General features: G+C 39.1%; 1 protein-coding gene across 1 annotated transcript in view; it reads right to left on the reverse strand.

Annotated features, from left to right (window-relative positions):
• stk17b (serine/threonine kinase 17b (apoptosis-inducing)) overlaps positions 1-21,602 on the reverse strand; it is a 42,841-nt gene extending 21,239 nt beyond the window's left edge. The window contains exons 1-4 of the mRNA XM_061926416.2: positions 21,126-21,602; positions 10,835-11,047; positions 2,249-2,387; positions 1,902-2,028 (exon numbers count right to left, since the gene is read on the reverse strand). Coding sequence (XP_061782400.1) covers positions 1,902-2,028; positions 2,249-2,387; positions 10,835-11,047; positions 21,126-21,247 — 601 coding nt within the window. The 5' untranslated portion in view covers positions 21,248-21,602. The remainder of the gene's footprint in view (positions 1-1,901; positions 2,029-2,248; positions 2,388-10,834; positions 11,048-21,125) is intronic.
• Between the last annotated feature and the right edge of the window lie 3,556 nt (positions 21,603-25,158).

Here is a 25,158-nt window from a genome sequence, read left to right on the forward strand (position 1 = left end):
ATTTTCCGTTTTTTCGACTGTTTTCCGTACTTTGAAGACATCATGCCTCGTCGGTGTGTTGTCGGAGGGTGTAACAACACGAACAGGGACGGATTCAAGTTGCACCAGTGGCCCAAAGATGCGAAAGTGGCAAGATATCGGACGTTTGTTCCGCACACTTTACCGACGAAAGCTATGCTACGACAGAGATGGCAATAATGTGTGGATATCCTGCGACACTCAAAGCAGATGCATTTCCAACGATAAAGTCAAAGAAATCTGCCGCCAGACCCCATTGAATCTGCCGGAGTGTGTGAGCTATTCAGGGACAAAGGACCTCGCTAGCACGGCAAGCAATGGCGGCAGTTTGTTCCCGCAGACGAGCGAGCTAAACCCCCCTGGATGTCTTGGCTCACACCGTCCCAAGATGATCAACAGAAGAATATCGACCCTAGCTTCCCTGGCCTGCTGACATGAGGGTATGTCTGCAGAATATATTAATTGATGAAAATTGGGCTGTCTGCACTCTCAAAGTGCATGTTGTTGCCAAATGTATTTCATATGCTGTAAACCTAGTTCATAGTTGTTAGTTTCCTTTAATGCCAAACAAACACTTACCAATCGTTGGTTAGAAGGCGATTGCCGAATTCGTCCTCGCTTTCTCCCGTGTCGCTGGCTGTCATGTCGTTTTCGTCGGTTTCGCTTGCATATGGTTCAAACCAATATGGCTCAATAGCTTCAGTTTCTTCTTCAATTTTGTTTTCGCTACCTGCCTCCACACTACAACCATCCGTTTCAATACATGTGTAATCTGTTGAATCGCTTAAGCCGCTGAAATCCGAGTCTGAATCCGAGCTAATGTCGCTATAGCTTGCTGTTCTTTCCGCCATGTTTGTTTGTGTTGGCTTCACTATGTGACGTCACAGGAAAATGGACGGGTGGTTAAAATCAGGCACTTTGAAGCTTTTTTTTAGGGATATTGCATGATGGGTAAAATTTTGAAAAAAACTTTGAAAAATATAATAAGCCACTGGTAACTGATTTTTAATGGTTTTAACAATTCTGAAATATTGATAATGTTCCCCTTTAAGGCCGTGTTTACCTATCTGCCAGGCTAAATTCTAACATTCAAAAAGGACAGAATAATACAAGTAAATAAACCAGCCGTGTAAAAAGTGTGGCCCGGCAGCGATTTAAATCTCAACTAAAACTTAGTTATTCAAACTGGCTTTTAACAAAGCTTTCTAGTGTTTGAATGGGCATGTATTTTATCTATTTTTACCCAGTTCTTACTTGCTTGTCCTGTAAAGCAACGTGGGACTAATTGTGATGTTGTAAGGTGGTATACAAATAAATATTGATTGATTTGTGAACGGTAGCTTGTTTTTAAAGTGATAATGTAGAAATCAAATACAAATTGTAAAATAAAGCAAAAATATTTAATGTAACACAAGAAGCTACCAGTATATGGTGACACTATTATAATATTAACACAAAAATGTGTCTTTAAATACATGTATAACTTATTTTAGCCTTTTTCAAAATATACATGCATCGTAGCCAAATATGCAAATTAAATGGTGATATCACGCCCACACTGCCATTAATAGATTGCAGTTTTGTGGGAAACACTAATGCTGCACATTATTATTACATGACTTCATAAAACTACTGTAGTTATTTGTAACACATTCAATTGTATTGTTTCTATAAAATATTTATTATCTAAAAGTTTGTTTTCCATATTAAAAAGCAGGCTACATGTTAAAAGTGTGGTGTTTTGGGGAGGTCCAGAACAGAATACAGACTTTTAAATGAAGAATATTGATTTTAAATACATTTGTAATACAAGGTACCACTGTAATTAAATTACAATGTTGTCTGTGAATGCTGAGAAGTTGAAGTACTTTCCATGACCTTACCAACATATTCAGGTGTGCCAAGAATCTCTCTAAGCTCCCCAACCGCACCCAATCTGCGTGCCAGACCAAAGTCCACAATCTTGATGTCCCCTGGAGGACACACGCTGGTCAGGAGAATATTCTGGGGCTGGCAAGCACATACAGCAAACACGCAGTTAACATTATTGTGTAAGGACAAACATACAATTGCTGTTGACAATCCTAGTTTGAACCTTATTTATTTGTGTCATTTATGTCAGGTATTTCCTGTATGGAAGTGTTTACAATGTACAGGATAGAAAGAACATTTTACTTTTACTGGCATGTAAATAGAAAATTGGTCTTTAGACATAAAACTTTGTGTATACCTTAAGGTCTAAGTGCACAAGGTTGCTCTGGTGGAGGTGATGAACTCCTTCCAGTGTTTGTCTGAGCAGACGGGTGATCTGAGCCTCCGGCAGCAAATCGTCAGACACACAGTGGTCAAATATCTCTCCGCCTGCCGCACTGGTAGAAGGAAACCCAAGGGGCATGTTTTACATGATCACACTGTATCATTAAAAAACACACTTTACTTTAGGCTGTTTTATGCTGTACCAGCATGTCAATGGGAAATACAGCATCTTCACTCAGTACACTTCTAGCCACTAAATTAGGGTTGTCAAAAGTATCGATACCAAGTCAATACCAACATGCAAAGAATACACTGATACCTGTTTTCAGGGGGGCTGGTTCTTCGAGTCGGCTGTTAACTAGTGGTGAAAAAAAAACGATTCTCCAATGCATCATGATTGGAATGTGGGCGAATGATGAATTGATGGTCATATGTCCAAATAAGAAATACAGACTGTTAAAAAAAAATGTGGCAGTAATGCTAATGTTCTCTACTCAGTGTCTTAATGGTTAGTGTCTGCCCTGAGATCGGTAGGTTGTGAGTTCAAACCCCGGCCGAGTCATACCAAAGACTATAAAAATGGGACCCATTACCTCCCTGCTTGGCACTCAGCATCGAGGGTTGGAATTGGGGGTTAAATCACCAAAATGATTCCCGGGTGCGGCGCCGCTGCTGCCCACTGCTCCCCTCACCTCCCAGGGGGTGATCAAGGGGATGGGTCAAATGCAGAGGACAAATTTCACCACACCTAGTGTGTGTGTGACAATCATTGGTACTTTAACTTTAACTCTAAACTTTTGTTCTACGTTTGGTTCTAACTAACCAAGGGAGAAATATTAGCGAACAAAAGCAAAAAGTTCCTTCTTTTTTTCTATCCTCTTGTTGTGGGGCAGACCTGCTCAAAACATCCTCTGCTGTAACCATTACTAAAAAAAAAGTACCGTATATTTCTAACTTATACCCTTATAACTATAACACAATTTCCCTTGTGGATCATTAAAGTTTGTCTAAGTCTAAGTTTATACCAGTCAGTAGACATGATATAGAAGCACTAAAAACAACAACATGGGTTAGAGACACAGTCAAAGGGGTCTTAGTTTAAAGGAGGACTTTGGCTCGTAAAAAAGACCAACAAAACTCCACATTCTGAAGAGACAGTCAGAAAGCAGCTTTAAGATGGTCTGTAAAACAAAATCTATGCAAAATTTGGACCAACGCACAACCATTCCATGTTATGTAGACCACAAGGAAGTGCTATAAATACAGAAAAATATCATATTATGAACCTTAAATCTTTATTGCTCAAATAGCTGTTACAAAAAATTACTTCAAACCACTGGTGAAAAAATTGTATCTCAAGCTATGCTCGTAATTTAAACCATGACAGAATCATGTCACACCATCTCTCTAATTATGCCTTAGGTTGTGGCCACAAATTTTGGTTAAGAGCCTCACTATCACTAGTTGGCGTGATAAATGTCACAGTGAACCCCGTAAAATCCAACCAAAACATGGCTCAGAAGCCAGTGTTACCTTATACGTAGTAATACATAACTCTGTTTTTCAAAGTATGGGTGTGAAGAAAATTCACTGAATTTAAAAAAGAAATCATCAAAGCCATGACTGAGCGTTTAGCTAATTTAGTGAAACAGAACGAGCATAGCACTTTACAATAAGCACCATCCTGTATACAATATATATAATAATAGCAAAGGACAATACGATAATTCTATAAACAGTGGACATTTATCCATGAAAACATGGAGAAGCTGCTGGTGGTGTGTTTGACGAAGAAGCAGTTGGATAAAGATACCGTAAAAGTCTCCTATCCAATGCTGTACATGATTATTACATTACTTCACAAGACTACTGTAGTTGTTTGTACTACATTCTATAGCAATGGTTCTCAAACTTTTTTCACCAAGTACAACCTTAGAAAACACTTGGTTCTCCAAGTACCACCATAATGACGAACAGTAAAATACAGTATCGTAGTAGGCCTATATATTCATTAAAAACAAGGCAGAGATTTTATTTAACAAGCATATCTTATACTTTTTGTCACATTACACACAGTTTGAACAGTAGAAAGCAGTCTTACATGCCTCCCAGAGTTTATCAAGATTATTTGGTTTTGTCTTCCATGCTTCTTCTTTCATTGTACACCAGACATGCTCAATGCTGTTGATGTCGGGTGACTCGTCTGACAAGTCTTGGAGCACCTTGATCTTCTTCGCCCTGAGGAACTTGATGTAGAGATGGAAGTTTGCGATGGAGCACCATCCTGCTGCGAAATTTGCCCGCTTTTATGATTGTGAATGTAAGAGGTAGCAAATACTTCTTGATATTTTAGGCTGCCTTCCACCTTGCAAATCTCTCACACATCCCATTCGGATGTAACCCCTGACCATGACTTTTGCACCACAAAACATAACTGTTTTCTGGGTGAATCTCGTTATCCAATATGTCTCCTGCAATATTTGTGGCGGCTGTGATGTAATTCAACCAAAAATGCATTTGAGAAATCCACCTTCTGCCACTTTTCCAAGAGCCAGCCATATAGCAGGCTGTGGGGCCTTGACAAATGCCACACATTTTCTTATTGCCTTTTGGTTTCTGTGCAACGATAAGACCATGGAGGGCATTTTAAGACATAATTCTACAAACTGTTCTAGTTGACACAGAGACTTCAGGTGACCAGGCCTGGTGGAGCTCTGCTGCAGTGGAAAAGGCCTTGGATTTTCGAGCCAACAAACGGTCCTCCCGAGCAGTTGTCTTTCGGGGTCTGCTGGACCTGGGCTTGTCAAAAACATCTCCAGTCTTTTCAAATATTTTTGTTATTCTTTGTACTTGACCCTGAGACACACTGAAGGTGTCAGCCACCTCAGCAGTGGATCTCGTCTTCAGCCTCTTGAAAATCAACGCTTTGATCCCAGGATGAATCTGAGGCATGTTGTGAGCTGGGGTTCTTTTTATAAAATTATTTATTTATTCAATTATTACCATTAATTGATTGATCAATTAGTGATCATAGGTGATCTAGGATTGGGTGCATGACAAGGCGACAAGACTTTTGTCCTTGTAAAAACTGACTCAGTGGGCTTTACCAAGCTGTGAACGTTAGAATGCTTTTCAGCATTTTCTTTTAGCACCAAAATATTATTTGGGATCAAAATTGATTAGACATACCGGGGACGGCGTGGCGCGGTTGGGAAAGTGGCCGTGCCAGCAACATGAGGGTTCTTGGTTCGATCCCCACCTTCTACTAGAGCCGGGCGAAAAAACAATAACAATATATATCGCGATAGACATGTGATCAATATCAATAGAAAATGAGGTCGATAGAACGTTCGATAATTTCACTGAGTTCTGTTAGAAAAAAATATGAAGAAAGGCAACAACGGCTAGCTGACGACGAGAAGTGAAACGAAACGGGAATATGAGTGCGGCAGCACGAGAGGAAATTGTAAATAAAAAAGGAAACGTCACGTCACCAGTTTGGCAGTATTTTGGATTTTTTAAGTCCGATACGAATCCGTGGAAAAGGAGATACTGTTAGCAAAGCACTTTGCGACAACCTCCGACATGTGGTCAAGCCGTTCATGCGAGCCATACCTAAGCTTGACAATTCACTTCATCGACAATGACTGGGTTCTGAAAACACGATGCCTGGAAACTGCGTATTTCCCCGAAGACCACACCGGGGAGATAATAGCAGAAGGCTTGAAGGAGGCACTGTTGTCCTGGAGTCTGGCTGAGGAAAAAATGGTGTGTATCACCACAGACAGCGGGGCAAATATAGTGAAGGCAACTTCACTATATTTATACTATACAAGTGGACACGGCTGCAGAGCTTTGGCCATCGTTTGCACTCAGCAATTGGTGAGTAGAATTCTCTGTTGATTATGTTGACTTGATCAGTCATTAGAACATGATAAAAGTTTTGTTGTTGTTGTTATCATTCTCATAATTATTTTCCCCGTTTTGTTGTTGTTGTTGTTATTGTTATTATTATTGATTTATCAGTTACCAGTTATTTACACTGTATTTACTTTTGTATTTCTGCAGGTGCGGCAGGGAAGGATAAAAGAGTGGAAAGGGCTGTTGGAGTGTGTAAGAAGGTGGTCTCTGCCTTCTCCTACTCCTGGAAGAAAAAGAGGGAGCTTTTTAAAGCTCAGGAACGTCTCCATCTCCCAAAACACCAGCTGGTCACAGAGTCACCAACCAGGTGGGGATCAAGACAGAAGATGGTGGCAAGGGTCCTGAACAACAAAAGGCAATCACTGAAGTTTTGTTTGCAGACACAAACAACAGGCACCTGATCCCTACATGGCAGGACATTGGTGTTCTGGAGTCACTGCATGAGGCCTTAACTCCTCTTCTGGAGTTCACAGACTCCCTCTCAGGGGAGTCATATGTGACAGTCTCCTATGTCAAGCCAGTGCTCCACCTGTTCCGTACAGATTTGCTGAAGGAAAAAGACCAGGACACTCAACTCACAAAAGACCTGAAGACGACGATAATGACCTATCTTGATGAAAAATATGTCGACTCTGCAACAGATGATCTCCTCAACATGGCTGCCTTTGTGGATCCCAGATTCAAAGCACAGTACATCAGACCGGAAAAGGAAGAGGCCATTAAAGAAAGAGTAGTGTCTGAAATGTTGGATGAAAACCCAGGCCAATCAGAGGCAGAGGTTTCAGAGGGAACAGCAGGCCAGGGTGCAGAAGGAGAAGCTGCCACACCTCTCCCACTGGGTGTGAAGAAACAACGTAAATCATTAGGTAGTTTCTTCAAAAAACAAAGTCAAGACGATGAAGAAGATGCCTCACCTCTCACTGAAAGGCAAAAAGTGGAAAATGAGCTGGAAAGCTACCTAAAATGCCTAAATGCCGACAGTGAGTCTGACCCCCTTGAGTGGTGGAAGGTATATGAGCACAAGTTTCCCAGAATGTCGCAGCTTGCCAAAAGATACGTGTGCATTCCAGCCACCAGCACCCCCTCTGAAAGAATTTTTAGTACTGGGGGTAATATTGTGACATGTACCAGGGCAGCCTTAAAACCTGGGATGGTCAATCAGCTTGTCTTCCTTGCACAAAATCTGCAGTGAGGCAATTGTTGAGTAACTTGCAATGAAGCAGTGTTTGAGTTGTTGCAGCCAGTGAAGCAATGGTTGAGTAGTTGCTTGAGTTATTTTTTTTTATATGCTGAAGTTGGTTTGATTTTTCCATAAATGACTGAAGAGGGTAACAGGTTTGTTTTGTCACAGATGTTCAGACGCAAGTTTATTCCGATGTTTACAATATTCTGTAAGACATGTTTGTTTCTGCTTGCTTAATGTGACTGTTATTTATTTGCATATATTGTTACCAATATGGCTTTAAAGCCTGAGTTGTACACTACTAATTTCTTAATTACAATACTTTGCACATTTTGTTGGATTAAGCATTTATTTAATGTCAATATTTGCACATCGACCAGTATTTTCATTTATTTGACTGTTTTTCATAATGCTGACCTCGTTCTAAAGGTTAAAGGTTATATTTAAAATACAAGTATTTAAATTCAGCCTTTTTTCTCCTGGTCTTTATTTAGAATTGGGTTTTTTTGTTTTTTTTATCAATAATTATCGATATCGACTGATATGAAACACTTATATCGTGATACATTTTTCAGTCATATCGCCCAGGCTTACCTTCTACCAACCTCGTCACGTCCGTTGTGTCCTTGAGCCAGGTTAGCGCCTTGGATGGCAGCTCCCGCCATCAGTGTGTGAACATGTGTGTGAATGTGGAAATAGTGTCAAAGCGCTGTGAGTACCTTGAAGATAGAAAAGCGCTATAACCCATTTACCATTTACATAAGGGGGGCACTTAAGGTCAACTTGTACCCAAGCGACAGGACTTTTGTCAGGGACTGTAGTTCTTATCGAAAAGTTGTTGTTTTTTAATGAAAAAAATGTATTGTGTTGAAATTGTGCTGTTTATGAGGGGCACAAAAATGGCAAAATTGAATGTGATTTAATTTTAATTTTAAACAATATTGATTTGATATATAAGTATTTCGGATTACGATCTTCGTCACAAAACAAAATAAACTCACAAGTCAAGGTATCACTGTGTTGGTATAGACCAGGGGTCTGCAACTAAGGCTTTGGGGCCGCATGTGACCCTTCTGTCTACCTGTTGTGGCACATTCAGATTTTATTCAACTCTGGAGAAAGTAAAGTTTGAATATTTAAAGGGGAATTGCACTTTTTTTGGAATTTTGCCTCTCAGTCACATCATGATGAAAAACATGTGACGGATAGATTTTTTTTTCTTAATGCATTCTAAATATTAATTATATTTGATCGAAACAAACACTTTTTGTGTCGTTTACGTAAGTTTCAGGTCCTGAAATGGCTGTCAAAGTGTCGAAACTTGTCGGATATCTTATTCTCAGACATCTACATTTCAGGTGAGAGGCAGGATTTATGACCTAGAACAGGGGTCAGCAACCTGCGGCTCTCGAGCCGCATGCAGCTCATTAGCGCCGCCCTAGTGGCTCCCTGGAGCATTTTTAAAAAAGGATTGAAAAAAGATTGGGGAAAAATACATTTTTTGTTTTAGTATGTTTTTTGTTTGAGGACAAACATGACACAAACCTTCCCAAATGTTAGAAAGCCCACTGTTTATGCTTCACTGATGAGAGTATTTGGTGAACATTGTTTTGTCCTACTAATTTCGGCGGTTCTTGAACTCACCATAGCGTGCACTGCCGCAACAGTTTGTTTACATGTAAAATCTTCCACTCCTTCTTTGTCTCATTTTGTCCACTAAACGTTGTATACTGTGCGTGAATGCACAAAGGTGCGCTTTGTTGATGTTGTTGAGTTGTTGGAGTGCTAATCAGGCATATTTGGTCAGTGCAGGACTGCAAGCTAATCAATGGTAACATGCTATTTAGGCTAGCTTTATGTACATATTGCATCATTATGCCTAATTTTTTGATAGTATGCTAATATAGCTAATATAGACACTTACATCATGTGTTGCCTTAATTATAACACTTATACAAGGCTTGTAAAGTAATTTTGATAGTAGGCTATTATAGCTAATATAGACACTTGTATCATGTGTTGTCTTCATTATAACACTTATATAAGACTTTTAAAGTAATTTTGATAGTAGGCTAATATAGGTAATATAGACACTTACGTCATGTGTTGCCTTCATTATAACACTTATAAGACTTTTAAAGTCATTTTGATAGTAGGTTATTATAACTAATATAGACACTTACACCATGTGTTGTCTTAATTATAACACTTATATAAGGCTTGTAAAGTCATTTTGATAGTAGGTTATTATAACTAATATAGACACTTACATCATGTGTTGTCTTCATTATAACACTTATATAAGGCTTGTAAAGTAATTTTGATAGTAGGCTATTATAGCTAATATAGACACTTATATCATGTGTTGTCTTCATTATAACACTTATACAAGACTTTTAAAGTAATTTTGATAGTAGGTTATTATAACTAATATAGACACTTACATCATGTGTTGTCTTCATTAAAACGATTATATAATAATAAGACTTTTAAAGTAATTTTGATAGTAGGTTATTATAACTAATATAGACACTTACATCATGTGTTGTCTTCATTAAAACGATTATATAATAATAAGACTTTTAAAGTCATTTTGAAAGTAGGCTATTATAGCTAATATAGACACTTACGTCATGTGTTGCCTTCATTATAAGACTTGTATATCCCTTTTCATTTTTTGTGGCTCCACACAAATTTGTTTTTTGTATTTTTGGTCCAATATGGCTCTTTCAACGTTTTGGGTTGCCGACCCCTAACCTAGAATAAACATCTACGAGCAGGGAAGCAAGGACGCAGCAGACCATTTGATGATGTAAGCATAGGCACACAAGCCGTTATAAATAGTTTGTATGTGTTAGCGCTTATAATAACAAATTATGGTATTGCGTTAACCCTATTTGCAGGCGAACCTTGTGTAGCTATTTTGATTCACTTAAAAAGATTAGAATGCTTACAATAAAAGATATAACAAAGTCAGAAAAAAGCAAGTTAATTCCCGCACTTTGTTAAGTACCGGTTGAACATTTACAAGCAAGAGTTTAAAGAAGGTGTATTGGACAGCATTCTGAGGCATCAAAGTCAATCTATCCATCCTTCCATCCATTTTCTACCCCTTGTCCCTCTCTGGGTCGCGATGGTGGCTGGTATATGAAAACAAAAAAGACTCAAACAGACGCAATCGGAAAAACAATGTTGCGTAAAAAAAGATGAATAAGTCAATGTGTTTACTTGCTGAAGAACAAGGTGTGTAAGTAGGTGTGTAATTGTTGTAAAGTCAACACATGTCAGCCAAGAACAATACTTGTGTAATCAGGTCCTTCAAAGCAATCTTGTTTAAGTTTCTGTTATGATAGGAATACAATGAAGGCAAGAAAAGCAGGTTATGTTCTTGTTAACTGGATACTACCCATTTGCTCTTATGAAATGTTATTAATGTAAACTAAAAGATGAACTCACAATTCCAGCACCAAGACGATGTCATGATCTGTCTCATAAGCGGCATGCAGGTTGACCACTCTGGGGTTGTTTCGGGCCATCTCCAGAACCGCCATCTCATGGATGATTTCTGCCCTGCAGTCACGACCCCGCCTCCTTTTTCGTAGAAACTTGGCAGCAAACAGCTTTCCTGTGGTTCTCTCCAAGCAGCGTTTGACCACTGCAAACTTGCCCCTTAGGAAGCACATAGACAACAGATAGAAATAATTGAGTAATGATTTTAAGGGTAATTATCAGGCAGGAAACGTTATGTCATACCAATAAATCTGAAAAACAAAAACTCTGATAACAGAGATATATACATTTCTTTTAAACGCTGTAATGAGGGGAGATGAGCCGTACTGCGTGCTGTAAGTGGGTTAGGGTGAGCAAATCAAACGTGCTGTAAACCAGGTGTTCTTAACTTCTTTGACCTCGGGGCGCTTTTCGACTACACAGGGGTCCGTGACCACATATATATTAACACTAAATAAGTAATCTTACTCTTTATTTTAATTGTATTCAATAACTAGATGAGGCAATTTCTGAAGGAATTGCATGTGAATGCTCCAATGCTGAAGTTGAACTGAAATGCTGATAGAATGTAGTATGAATGTAAGAATAGTTTGAATGTTGAAATGGTTTAAATGTTGAAGAGCTGACGCTGAACTGAAATGCTAATGGAATGTAGGATGAATGTAAAAAAGGTTTGGATGTTGAAATCGTTTAAATCTTGAAATGGTTTGAATGTTAGCTGACCTTTAACTGAAATATTAGTGGAATTTAGAAATGGTTTGAAAGTTGAAATAGATTATAGTTAAAATGGTTTCAGAGCTGTAAAGCAGAAGCTGTACTGAAATGTAGTATGAATCTTGAAATGCTAAATGTTGCTATAGTTAGAAAAGTTAGCAAACTTAAAAGTAAAGTAACATAATCTATACATCTAAGGTGTAAATAGATCACATGAGCTAAAATGCTGGCATAAAAACTCAGCATTCTAACAGGGGAAAAGCTAGCATACTTGTCACATGGCGCCAAGGAATGAAAGCCATGAATATTAAGTTTACAATGTACAAAGTTAGACAAAATGCTAGAAAAATATGTTAAAATGTGAAAGGATTCAATGAATGTAAAAAGGTTGGAAATAGGGTGAGAATAAAATATGGAAAAATGGTAGTTTGAATGTCAAGGTTGAGTTGAATGTGTTGAAGGTGGAATGGTTTGAATCTGTTGACAAATGTCGGAATTGTGGCAGTTTGAAATGGACAACTCATTTTGAATGGGTAAAATGTCCCAGAAAACTGTGAAATCCAGGATTTTTTTAGGATTTGTTAAAGGTGAGCACACAATTTCTGAACAGGCTGAATATTTTTAAGTTGGAATGGTTTGAATCGTCTGAAAAATCTGAGAATTGTGGAAAACATATGTGTGCATGCTTTCGAGCACAATAATAGTAATAAAAAATAGATTAATTTTAGTGTAGAAAAACATGTGTGAATGCTTTGAAGCATTCACACAATAATAATAATAAACAATAGATGCATTTTGGTGTAAAAAAAAACATGTATGAGAATGCTTGGGAGCATTCACACAATAATAATTATAATAATAATAATAATTATAAATAGATGAGTTTTGGAGTAGAAAATTATGTGTGAATGCTTTGGAGTATTCACACAATAAATAGATGAATTTTGGTGTAGAAAAATGTGTGAATGAAATAAATAGATGAATTTTGGTGTAGAAAAACATGTGTGAATGCTTTGGAGCATTTACAGAATAATAATAATAATAATAATAAATAGATGAATTGTGGTGTAGAAAAACATGTGTGAATGCATGGGTCTCAAACTCTGGCCCGCGGGCCAAATTTGGCCCGCCATGTTATTTCGCTTGGCCCTTGAAGCGATATCAAATTAACACTAGAGCTGGCCCGCCGATTATATTCAGCGGCGGTGCCGCGGTAACACCGCATTCACCGCTAATTCTCATACTTGCCAACCCTCCTGGGAGACTCTCAAATTTCAGTGCCCCTCCCAAAAATGGTCACGTCCGCTTTTCACCCAGTCCAGCAAACGCAGGCCCAGTCACATAATATGTGCGGCTTCAGCACGCACACACACATGAATGCGATGCATACTTGGTCAACAGCGATACAGGTTACACTGACGGTGCCCGTATAAATAACTTTAACACTGTTAGAAATATGCGCCACACTGTGAATCCACACCAAACAAGAATGACAAACACATTTCAGGAGAACATCCGCACCGTAACACAACATAAACACAACAGAACAAATACCCAGAATCCCATGCAGCCCTAACTCTTCCGGGCTGCAATATACACCCCCGCTACCATCAAACCCCGCACCCCCAACCGACGCACGGAGGAGGGGGAGGGGCGTTTGGAGGTAGCAGGGGTGTACATTGTAGCGTCCCGGAAGAGTTAGTGCTGCAAAGGGTTCGGGGTATTTGCTCTGTTGTGTTTATGTTGTGTTACTGTGCGAATGTTCTCCCAAAATGCGTTTGTCATTCATGTTTGGTGTGGATTCACAGTGTGGCGTATATTTCTAACAATGTTAAAGTTGCTTATACAGCCACTCTCAGTGTAAACTGTATCGCTGTTGATGAAGTATGCTTTGCATTTACGTGTGTGTGTGCGTACAGGAGCCACTCATATCTTGTGACTGGGCGGGCACGTTTTTAGAAGGGATGAAAAGCGGACGTGACGTCAGCTCGTAGAGGACGTTAAAAGCAGCGCCTGTAAGGCACGCCCCCAAGACTGTGGAATATGAGAAATAATGACTGATGAACACCTTCGTTCGATAATGAGGGATGCCTCAGCTCAAAGCCTGAGCCCCGACATTAATGAACTAGCATCCCAGAAAAGATGGCAGGTACCTGGCTTGGGCACATCAGATTAGATCAGTGTGTTGCAAACTGAGCAGTTTAAAGTCTTGAATGGTTGGTTTATTCATTGTTATTTTATTTTCAAATCTATTAGCTTGTGGAAAAAGTTAAAGTTGATATTTACCTCAGAAGGCTGCAAATAGAAAAGAGGCATTACATTTTTATTTAAATTGTATTTGATATGCCGTTGATATTTTTTAATTACCGTATTATTATTATTATTATTTGAAACTCGATTTTGCATGTCACTATAAAGTTATATAAGCCTTGTTTGATCAATATTTAATGCAAAACTTGTTTGGGTCCCTATCAAAAAGGTTAATTTCTTCAACCTTGTACTACAATTGTATTACTTTGAAAATTAAGTACTGACCAAAAATACTGTATAAGAAGGGATTCAGTAACTTAAACTTAATAACTGATGAAAAATACATCGACATACAATTATGATGTGCTACAGTCAATAAACTAAAAGTAATAAAGAATATGCTTAACTAAACTGTCAATAGAATTAAAGTGCAAATGAAATTACAGCTTCACCACTTTGGTCATAATTTTGGTGCCTAAGAAACTTCTCTATGACGAGCTACGGACTTCTTCAGTTTGTTTGAGATTAACATTACACTCAAGTGGTAGAAAAGTGTATTACAACTAGGGCTGGGCGATATATCGAATATACTCGATATGTCGCGGGTTTGTCCCTGTGCGATATAGAAAATGACTATATCGTAATATTCGAGTATATGTTCTCACGCAGTTGCTTTTAGCTGCAGGCATTACACTACAGGCTCTTCTTCACTCTTTCTTGTCTCTCCTTCTCACAGAGACGTAAAACAAGCGCACCTTCTTACATACGTCACATAGCGCGTGCAACGTCATACGCTCCCGCGGAGCAGAGAGGTAGCGACATGGGTAAAGTTAGCTGTGATGCTAGCGGAGTGGTGTGAGTGGTAATACGAGAGAAAGAAGGTGCAAATCTGGTAACAAATGAAGGAATAATTAATTCCCAAGAAAAACAGCACGGGGTCTGTCGTCTGGCGGTGGTTTGGCTTCAAGCGGGAAGATGTCGAACAAGTATGCGGCAAAAGCGTTAGCAACTTAGCACCACTGCTAATTTGTAGCATCATTTGAAAAGTTACCCGCTAGACAAGCAGCTGCTTGAAACTCTGCATGTCAACATCTCCGTTCAGTGCCACACCAACAAAATGCCCAAACAACCAGCACTGACCCAATTGAGCCTGGCGTCTTCCATTTCCACATCAACACCGTATGAAAAAAGTAGTCAACAACAGAAGGAGATAACGCCCGCAGGAACCTACCATATAGTGAAGGACATACACTATTTGATTTCTTATTATGCAGCTAATTTTTATTTGACAGTTATTGAAATATCTTGTGCATTCTGTACAAAAAGTGCACTTTAATTTAGTGTTGTTTTGATATGTCATCTTAGTGACATCATGCACAAAAGTGCACTAATGGCTTGTTTTAAAATGTCTCTGACAATCTTGCACTTTCTGTTTTGGAAATGACATGAATGTTTGTGCCACTGCTTAATAACTGTTTAATAAATACAGTTTTGGTAAATTGACTTAGTTGTGGTTTCCCTCTCTGCATGAAAGTTTAAAAATAGCATATAGTAATGCAGTATGAACAAGAATGTTTTAATGTAGACACATAGAATCATCATACTGCTGTGATTATATGCATCAAGTGTCAGTGTTTCCCACAGGGCAGGCATCTATTTGTGGTGGTGTGGTCGGGGGGCCGGGGGTGGCGGCGGCAGCGGCGATGACCAAGAAGAACGCGGAGTTGGAATATAATTACAACACTTTATGTACATATTTATATACAGATTTGAACAATTAGTTATTCACTGAAATATATTTATTAATTGTGGTTCTTACAAAAAATATATCTTATAAAATGTAAAAGCTAAAATGTCTCTTAAAGCTCTGCCCCTTTAATTAGTGCATACTAAATAATTTAACTTTAGCCTACTACTACAACCATATTATTTACCAGCAACATAAAGTGAAACAGAGGCAGAGGTGTCCTGCCACAGTCAGTCAACCTCCTCCTCCTCCTCCTGCTGCTGCTGACCAGGTGGCACTGGAGCTAGTCGCTCTATGTTTTGTCGTGGTCCTCTCTATAAGGCACATAAGAATATAAATTAAGACCCTTTTCATGAGAAAAGTGCATTTCTGATCTGACCCTGCTTTATTTTTCAGTGTTTGCTGAGTCTCACCTGTTCCCTCCGCCCTAATTTTTCTACTTGCCCGACTTCTCAAATCTACTTGCCCCAATATTTTTACTTGTCCTGCCTAGGTTTTTTTTCTGGCTGTGTAGTGCTCATGGCTTATATCTTACTAAAATTCTTCCCGTTGACTATTTACAACACTACACAGTATTTATTATTATTATTTATAATTACATTTAAATGGCATTGCATACATGTACAATTAAATGCTATTTCACATTATTTGACCAGTAATAGTTACACCCATCTGAACAGGTCAGCCACCTGTTTAAAGCCCGATCACAGTTGAAATCTTGAAATGAAGGGCCTTTAATGGCCAAAACATTAACCTGGACAACATTTTAACAGCTGGTTGGCTCAGATTTTATTATTTTCCTTGCATTCACATGCTGCAGTGGACAGCGGACATTTTAGCTTGAGTATTAATGTAGTATCTGAAGCACCGTCTCCACGTGTGTTTATTGACAACAGGGTTATAACCTGGACACGTTAGCTCGTCGGTATGAAAACAGGTGATTGTTATTACGTGCGTCTGCCCCGGACCCCGAGTCAAACAGCGGCGGTGTTAATGAAGCAGCGTCAGGCTGCTCACCGTCAGTGAAACGCTCGGTGAAATCGCGGATTAACGTTAAATATATGACGAGCCGCGAGCGATGCAGCTATAACCTATCTACCTATAACCTATATTACCCTCGTATTTTGATCCCGTCCGTCCTCGTCTTCGTCTTCGTCTTCTTCTGGCCCACCAGGTGAATTAAGTGCTATTGGCGGAGTTACAATGCATAGTAGGCTACCGCCACCTACTGCACCGGAGTTGTAACTACAAGGTAAATTCACAGACAGAGTCCCATTGCTTTTATGAGCGGTCGAGCGAGTCAAAAGCCGAAAAATCCATTTATGGCGGACGTAATTCTTTCGTGGCGGGCCGCCACAAATAAATGAATGTGTGGGAAACACTGAGTGTTAATTCAAGGCTAAGGCAAAATATTGAGATATATATCGTGTATCGTGACAAGGCCTAAAAATAGAGATATTAATAAAAGGCCATATCGCCCAGCCCTAATTACAACTGAATACCGCTGCGGCCCATATATACCACAGCTGAGAAACAGATATTTTTTACACTGTCCCACAATCAGTAGTGAGCATTGAGACAGACACTGAAAATCAGTAAAATTGGCTTTTATTTCAGAAAACAATAGAGATCCATTGATTATCGGTGGCGATATTTATATATCGACATCAGCCTTCTTTTTTTTTTTTTTTATCAGTCGGCCATTTATTTTTATTTTTGATAATAAATAGTAATACTCACCTCTATTACTATTATTTTAAATGACAATCATTGAAAAAAATGTTTTTCAATCCAACAAGCCCATTTAAAACTGGTTATTTTGGCTCAGATGCGGCCGCGCCAGTGTCTCCAGCATGGTCCCGCCATCTGATTGGTTACACAAACCACGCACTGGTAAGAAGCAGAGCCCATCAGAAGCTGATGTGTTTTGCAGGCTCATCATTCTCAAAAACACAGCGGAGAGTAAAGTGGAGAGATTAACTCCAGTGGGTGTACATATGTGTTGAAGGTACATGAACACAAAACTCTCCCGAAATCGTAATAAACATCCCAGTCCTCTACATGTCACAACTATTAGTACCTTTACTTTGAGCAGAATACCATAAAAACTTCATAAACATAAGCAGCAGCTGCCAGCTCATACATCACGACATGTCTGTGAATCAAAATTTGCTTAAGAAAAAAGTCAGAGTAGAAGCATGTTTGTGTGTTTGAGAGATTAAAAAAATTAATTCAGCCAAGTTCTATTGCAGGGACACACAAAGAAGATACATAATAGCCAAATGAGAAGCTGCAGAACACACAAAACACAGTTTGTTGTGCGCGATACGTATCCCTGAAATACTTTTCCGGGATATAAGCTGCTACTTTTTCCAAAGCTTTGAATCCTGCGGCTTATAAAACAGTGCGGCTTAGTTATGAATTGTTCTTCACTGACGACCACTGTTTTCATTAAACACATCTAAAAACCCTTAAATGGTGTGTTCTTGTTGGTGCTATGTTGTTATCTTGTTACCAAGCTGTCACGGTGGAGTCTGTTTAAATGTTTGGATTGCTACTTTCCGCAGGTAGTGAGTCCATGATGATGACGTCTATTTTGTTTAATCAGCTGTTTAACTGCCATGTTACAGACACCGTTTGGAAACAATTAAGGTAAGGTAACATTTATAAAATATTTCCCTGTACATATTGGGAATTTGAAAATTGTTTTCAGAAATTTTGTGGGAGCGGCTGATATACTTATTCACTCTATAGTTCTATAGTCCGTAAATGCTGTGTATGTTGCTAAATATACGCAAGTATGCGCGCGCGCGTGTGTGTGTGTGTGTGTGTGTGTGTGTGTGTGTGTGTGTGTGTGTGTGTGTGTGTGTGTGTGTGCGCGTGTGCTGGCTTCCTAATAAGACATTTTCAAAGTCAGTGTTGTGTCCCATTAGCATAGCAAGCTAGTACAACAGTAAAAGACGACTTCTCTTGCCCTGTTGTGCGTATCGATTCGCTACCGTACTGGTGCCCTCTTCTCCAGTGTGCTTCACCGGGTTGTCGAAAGTGAGCGTCCATGTTGGTGATGTGTTTGTCGGCAATTTTTTTTATTTACAACACACACAGCAGCACTATATGCTCACTGGTGGTGTGCCTTTAGCGTCCTCTCTCACCTGAAACCTTCACCCTATAACTGTGGCGTGCTGTTCTCAGTCACGTCCGCTTTTCCTCCATATAAACAGCGTGCCGGCCCAGTCATATAACATCTATGGCTTTTGGAACTCAGTACACACACTATCACCTATCTGGATTCGAAAAGAGATTCGATAAGGAATCGGTTCGATAAGAGGATTCGATAATGGGCTCGAACTCAATAATTTCTTAACGAACATCATCCCTACATACCATACCTGATGCTTTCCAGAAGCAGCTGCTTATGCTCCTTTGTCAAAAATGGCAAAAGACCTCACTGCAGCGCTGTCATATTTCATTGACAAACTTTGAAATAGTTGAGAGGTGTTCTCTGATGTATAAGACTAGATCTCTCATATATCAACACTATTGTTGTATACTAGGACAAAAAGTGCAGTTACATCTTATGGCCATCATGTGCCATCTTTCACATTTTTACATGTATTTTTATTTATTTAGTTATATAGTTTCTGACATATTAATCATGTTATTTGTATTGCTTTCAAATGCACATTTAATTTCTACTACTACTCAGTGGCCTAGTGGTTAGAATGTCCGCCCTGAGATCGGTAGGTTGTGAGTTCAAACCCCGGCCGAGTCATACCAAAGACTATAAAAATGGGACCCATTAACTCCCTGCTTGGCACTCAGCATCAAGGGTTGGAATTGGGGGTTAAATCACCAAAAATGATTCCCGGGCACAGCACCGCTGCTGCCCACTGCTCCCCTCACCTCCCAGAGGGTGAACAAGGAGATGGGTCAAATGCAGAGGACAAATTCCACCACACCTAGTGTGTGTGTGACAATCATTGGTACTTTAACTTTAACTTTACTTGAGGTACACGTAACAGTTATCTACAATAATGTTTCTTCTACAAAATATATCATTTTTTGAATGTGTTATTTGTTTTGTTTTTTAATAAAACTTAGTTAAAATATTTCAGTATAAGTACTTTTTGAATTGATAAAAGCACCCCTGACTTCTCTTAAAGTTTCAACTGTTTAGGACATTGCATAATTAACATTAATTGGTATAAACAACATGGGCGCAGCCATTTTGGAAGCGTGTGTCAAAGGTTAACCGACAACGAGAATAGCCGAGTTGTTCCAAAATTTTCCGAGAGATAAACGAGTTGCCTCTGGGTGTTCGGTGAATTTAGGTCAGGCAGCTCTCAAAATGCAGAGTAAGGAACAAATCAAAAAAAAGAAAACACAAACAATTACAGGCTGTTGGAAAAAATGTAGCAAGCTACACAACTTCTCTAGGTAGATTAATGTTATAGTTTAAATGGAGTACTACATTAATTGATCGTTTGCCCTCGAAACTCAGCAGTTCTAGACATGTCAATGTTGTTCATATGCTGTATCGTGACTGTTTAATTTGATTTGCGCTCTCAACGACCACGTGTGTTACACACATAGATTTGTTTACTTTTTTGTAAACGTTGAACATAAGTCGTTGATGTAAATAATAATAGAATGAAAATTGCATGGCGTTTTATATATTCGTTTGTACACAACTTTACTAAAGTTTACTACAAGTTAGACTGTATCATATAGTGTATGACCTATTTCAATTTATTGACATTTGATTATTTGTATATCATGTGTGTGTGTGTGTGTGTGTGTGTGTGTGTGTGTGTGTGTGTGTGTGTGTGTGTGTGTGTGTGTGTGTGCGTGCGTATATGTATTTATATAATTAAAGTGAAACATATATTATCTTATTTTCATTTTGATCCAAATTCTAAGTGTTTCTGATTCTGATTCTTTGTTGAGAAGGGGACTAAAACGCTTTCCAGCAATGTATATTTTATAATCCCCATGCTATTACACATTTTTCAGTTTGAATGTCCCTTCTTAGCTTGCAGTTATTTTATGAAAAGTGTGGGAGCTTGACCAAGAAGCATTTCCAAAGCATAACATCTAATTAATACAATGGATATGAAGTCTGATGGAATATCTCAGATTTTCTGTTACATAAGGTTACTTATGTTGATATTGACCCGGTTACTGTAATGTACTGTAACATTCCAGATTACAGTGACATAGATTTATTCTCTTGTAAAGTGTCCTTTACGTTGTTGTAATAAACCATTAAATGACAATTAACATGAAAGATTATTATTTCAACATAAAAGCTTCAGTTGATTTTACTACATTGTTTCTGTAATTAACTGTACCGTTCCAGACTGCAGTGACCTAGATTTCCAATTTTGTAAAGTGTTTTCAATACCGATGTACTGCTCGTTTTCCCACATCAAGATTTTTGCATGATATGTACCTGGTTCATTTGGCGACTTTTAAAAGTAATTTGGAAGTCGACCCAGATGGTTGAGGCCTAAATGGTGGACTCACCTTCCCAACTCTGCAGTGACTTCGAACACACTGTCCAGCGGTTCTGTGCTGATCGGAGTCTGGATTTCGGCGAGTAGCCCAGCCGAGAGCCCGCTGCGACTGTCCAGCCGCCTCCGAGACATATTCCTCTCACGGAGCTGTGGGTCCGGCTGCTGCTGACACCCGAACCCCGGTATTGAGTGGATGAAATATGGGCAGTAAAAGTAACAGGAGCTAACAGGAGCTAACAGTAACAGAAGCTAACATAGCTGTTAGCTCCTATAGGTTGCTTTGCCAGTTAGCTCGACGGCTTACAAAGTGACTTTAAAATCAAAGTCTTTAGCTCTACGGATGAGGAGGAGCCAACATAGAATATCCAAACACAAGGACACATTCCTCCATTAAGTAGACTATGCAAACTTATTTTCCATATTTTTTTTCCATCCCTCGCTTTGACACTTTCTCGACACGTCACTGTACTACGCATGCGCACTACTGTTTAGTGTCGTTGGACTTCATATTGGTTTCAAAATACGTCAGTTGCAGGTCTGCAGTCGACTTCCGGCCTGCAAAATAAAACCGCTGCATTCTGTGTTTTTATTGTGAAAATCCGAGAAAATGCGTGTGAGAGACCGCCCCACATTAGCACTAACTTACTTTAATAGCTTTTAAATATTTGTTTTCACAACAGACAAAAAATAAGTTACAAAGGGAACTAAAAGAAAAGAAGCATAGTTATTTTAATAAATAGTTTAGCTAAAGATGCTGGGTTCATTGAGAATGTCCTTTGTCTTTATTGCTTTTTTGTTTTTGTTTCCTGAGAGTGATTGTAAATAGGCTTATTTCTTGAAGGGGTTATATTGTTCGCTGCTTTATGACCATCTCTTCAGGATGCAGCGTTTTGTGGGCGGTCTTATTTACATGGCTCGACTTCGACAACATCTTCTACCGGTCATCGATGTTGTAGTTTTTAGCGCTTCCATGTCGAGTCTACTGACAGACATTAAGTTTAAACTATACACTAATTTGTAATATAAATGGCAACAGCATAAGGATGCATGCTGATCTACGAGCCTGTCTGCCCCACAACAAGGGATGGCGAATAAGGAGGTTATTGACTAAAGCGTGGACTGCAATGGCAGACTCACGTAAAGCACTTTGGGTAAATTTCTACCATATATGGAGATATCCGCTGATGTCACAATAAGGAAAACATCACTATTGGGGCAAATTCCAAAGGGCATGTTTGGAGGAAGTATAAAGAAGGACAAGATTGTTTAATAAATGTCTCCACCATGCCTCCGTGGTTTGATTTAAAATTCCTGGGATTTATGCAGATCCCAGTTACACAAAAACAGGTACCAATAGGAAAGATTAGTTGGTTTTACATAATAGGGCCCCTTTAAGATTGATGTTAAATTCATGCAGTCTTGGTCATTTCTTGGCTCATTTGCATTTGTGAATGTAATATTCAGTGTTTGGAATAACACCGTTATATAATAATGTTACTTTTACGAGTAACAATTAATCTAATACATTGTATGTACATTACAACGCCATTAGCAATACAATTGATATAACCAGGCAAGTTACTTTTAATATGGTTTAATGTCAACATGACAGCGTCAGAAGAACAGCAAGTTCAATGCCGGAAATGTCTTTTTACTAGTGAAAGCAACAACCTGCACTACACTAGAATGAACTTGATATCAAATAGAATTAGGCAACATCACTGATAAACACTACTACTACTACTATGTGGGAATAATGAACAACAAACCAATGATTGAAGTGACATACTTGCAATTGTACAATACCATCTTTGTGGACAAAAAGATGCGACAGCCATCGAAGCACATTCAATCACTTTTTTAACCAGAGTTAATACAATCCAGTGCAAAGATTTAACAGAGCTGACGTACTGCAAGAGCTAGTAAATTAAATAATTAATGACGTTACGGGTTTTTTTGTCACTGCTTTCAGGAAGACAATGGAATGCAGTATAGCAGCACTGGAAATAGCAGCATCTTTATTTAACATAACAACAAATACAAATTAGAGAGCACAATCTAAAAATATAAAAGTATGCAATATAAAAAAATGAATGGGACTCCTGTACACTGTTAAAGTACTATCACACTGTCCTAGTTTGGCCTGTCAGTTGAATGATGTGGGTGATGATGGTTACAGCTTGTGGATATAAGCTGTTTTTTAGTCCATTTGTTTTGCTTTTGGGGTGCCTTGATCTTTTCCCTGAAGTTATGGGGGCAAACATATGCGCCAAGGTGTAACTGTCAGTCAATACATTTCCATGCACTAAATTTGTCTGATTTCTCAAATAGTTAGTGTTTTTCTAATTTCACACCTATATGTGAAAGTGTCAATGCCCTTTTTTAATGCGACTATTGGTCATACACCATGTGCCTCCCATACACTGGGTGGCGCTTATTTAATTTTAGCGCAGTTAAATTAGGTCCTTTTCTGGTTGAATATGACGTCACACTAGCCATCTGTGGATCCTTACAACTTGTTTTAAGTGATGTCCGCTGTAATATTGGCACAGATTACAAATATTATGTCTGTAATGGCTATGTTGATGTTATATATAGCAGACAGTATCAAAAAAAGATCTTGGATTGCGCTATGAACTTGACGCTACTACCAAGAATGTATTGGATTGGGGCAGATGCAGGTCCGAAACAAAGACAGACCGGCAGAAGAGTTTTTTTGAAGGAATTTTTGGACGAAGAATCATGGAAATACAACTTTTTAATGTCTCGGAGTTCATTGATAAGGCTCTGTCGATTGATGGAAGGAGTTTTAAATCCGAAGGAAAACCGTTCGCCGAGGTATTTAAATTCCTTCACCACCTTTAGTTGTGGCATCCTCAGTTGACCTGTTTGCTCTATATGCAATTTGGTGAGTGTCATATAAGTTGCATATATATGTACCGGTATGTGCTGCTGTTGCTTTAATGACGTTGCGACAGCTGCCGTAAAGGAGGTGCGTTGCTAGCCTGGTTGCTATGGTTTTGCGGTGAGTCGTAAAAGTGTTCGTCACATGTTTTGTACCCTGCTAAAATCTGAGTAAAGTTATTCACTGGATATACCTTTTGTTTTTGAACTTTATTACATGGTGTCAGAAGTAACGGACAATCACGTCGCAGCAAGGAAATGGCCAAGTTTAATCCTCCGGATAGTTTTGCGTTCGACCGACCAAATGAATGGGGAGATTGGAAACAACGTTTCCAACGGTATCACATAGCAACAAAACTAGCAAAGGAGGACGGCGAAGTACAGGTCAGTTGCCTGATATATGCTATGGGTCCAGAGGCTGAAAACATTTTCAAGTCGTTCACGTTGTCAGAGGATGATCAGAAAAAGTTCGACGTTGTGTTAGGAAAATACGACGAGTACTTTTATCCCAAACGGAACGTGATCCACGAGCGCGCATGTTTCTACCAGAGAGGACAGCGGCCCGGTGAGAAAGTTGAAATGTTTATAAGAGCTCTATATGATTTATCCGAACACTGTGACTTTGGAGCAGTGAGGGACGACCACATTCGTGACCGCATAGTTGTGGGTATTGTGGACAAAGACCTGTCGCGCAAACTGCAGCTGGAGGCTGGTTTGACGCTAACCCAAACTATACAGACTGTTCGCCAGTCCGAAGAGGTGAATGCACAAGTGCACCAGCAACAAGGAGAGGCGTGCACGGCGGTGCAGGAGATCGCCCACGGACGTGGGAAATTTGCATATAGAGAAAAACAACAGTGGAGAAATAGAAGGGAAAGTGGACAGCAAGAAGCACCAAAAATGCCTAAATGTGGCAGATGTGGAAAAATACAGCACAAAGACCATGAAAGGTGTCCAGCTCTGAAATCGACATGCCACAAATGCAAAAAGGTGGGTCACTGGGAAATTAAATGTCATACAAAGGCAGTCAGAGAAGTGACAGAGACAGAACCTGTCTCACAGACTCCATACTTTCTAGGCGCAGTCACCAATATAAACAAAAATAATGACAAGTGGACTGTAAAGATTGTAATTGGAGT

Source organism: Nerophis lumbriciformis, linkage group LG31, assembly GCF_033978685.3.
Source record: "Nerophis lumbriciformis linkage group LG31, RoL_Nlum_v2.1, whole genome shotgun sequence".
Taxonomy (NCBI): domain Eukaryota; kingdom Metazoa; phylum Chordata; class Actinopteri; order Syngnathiformes; family Syngnathidae; genus Nerophis; species Nerophis lumbriciformis.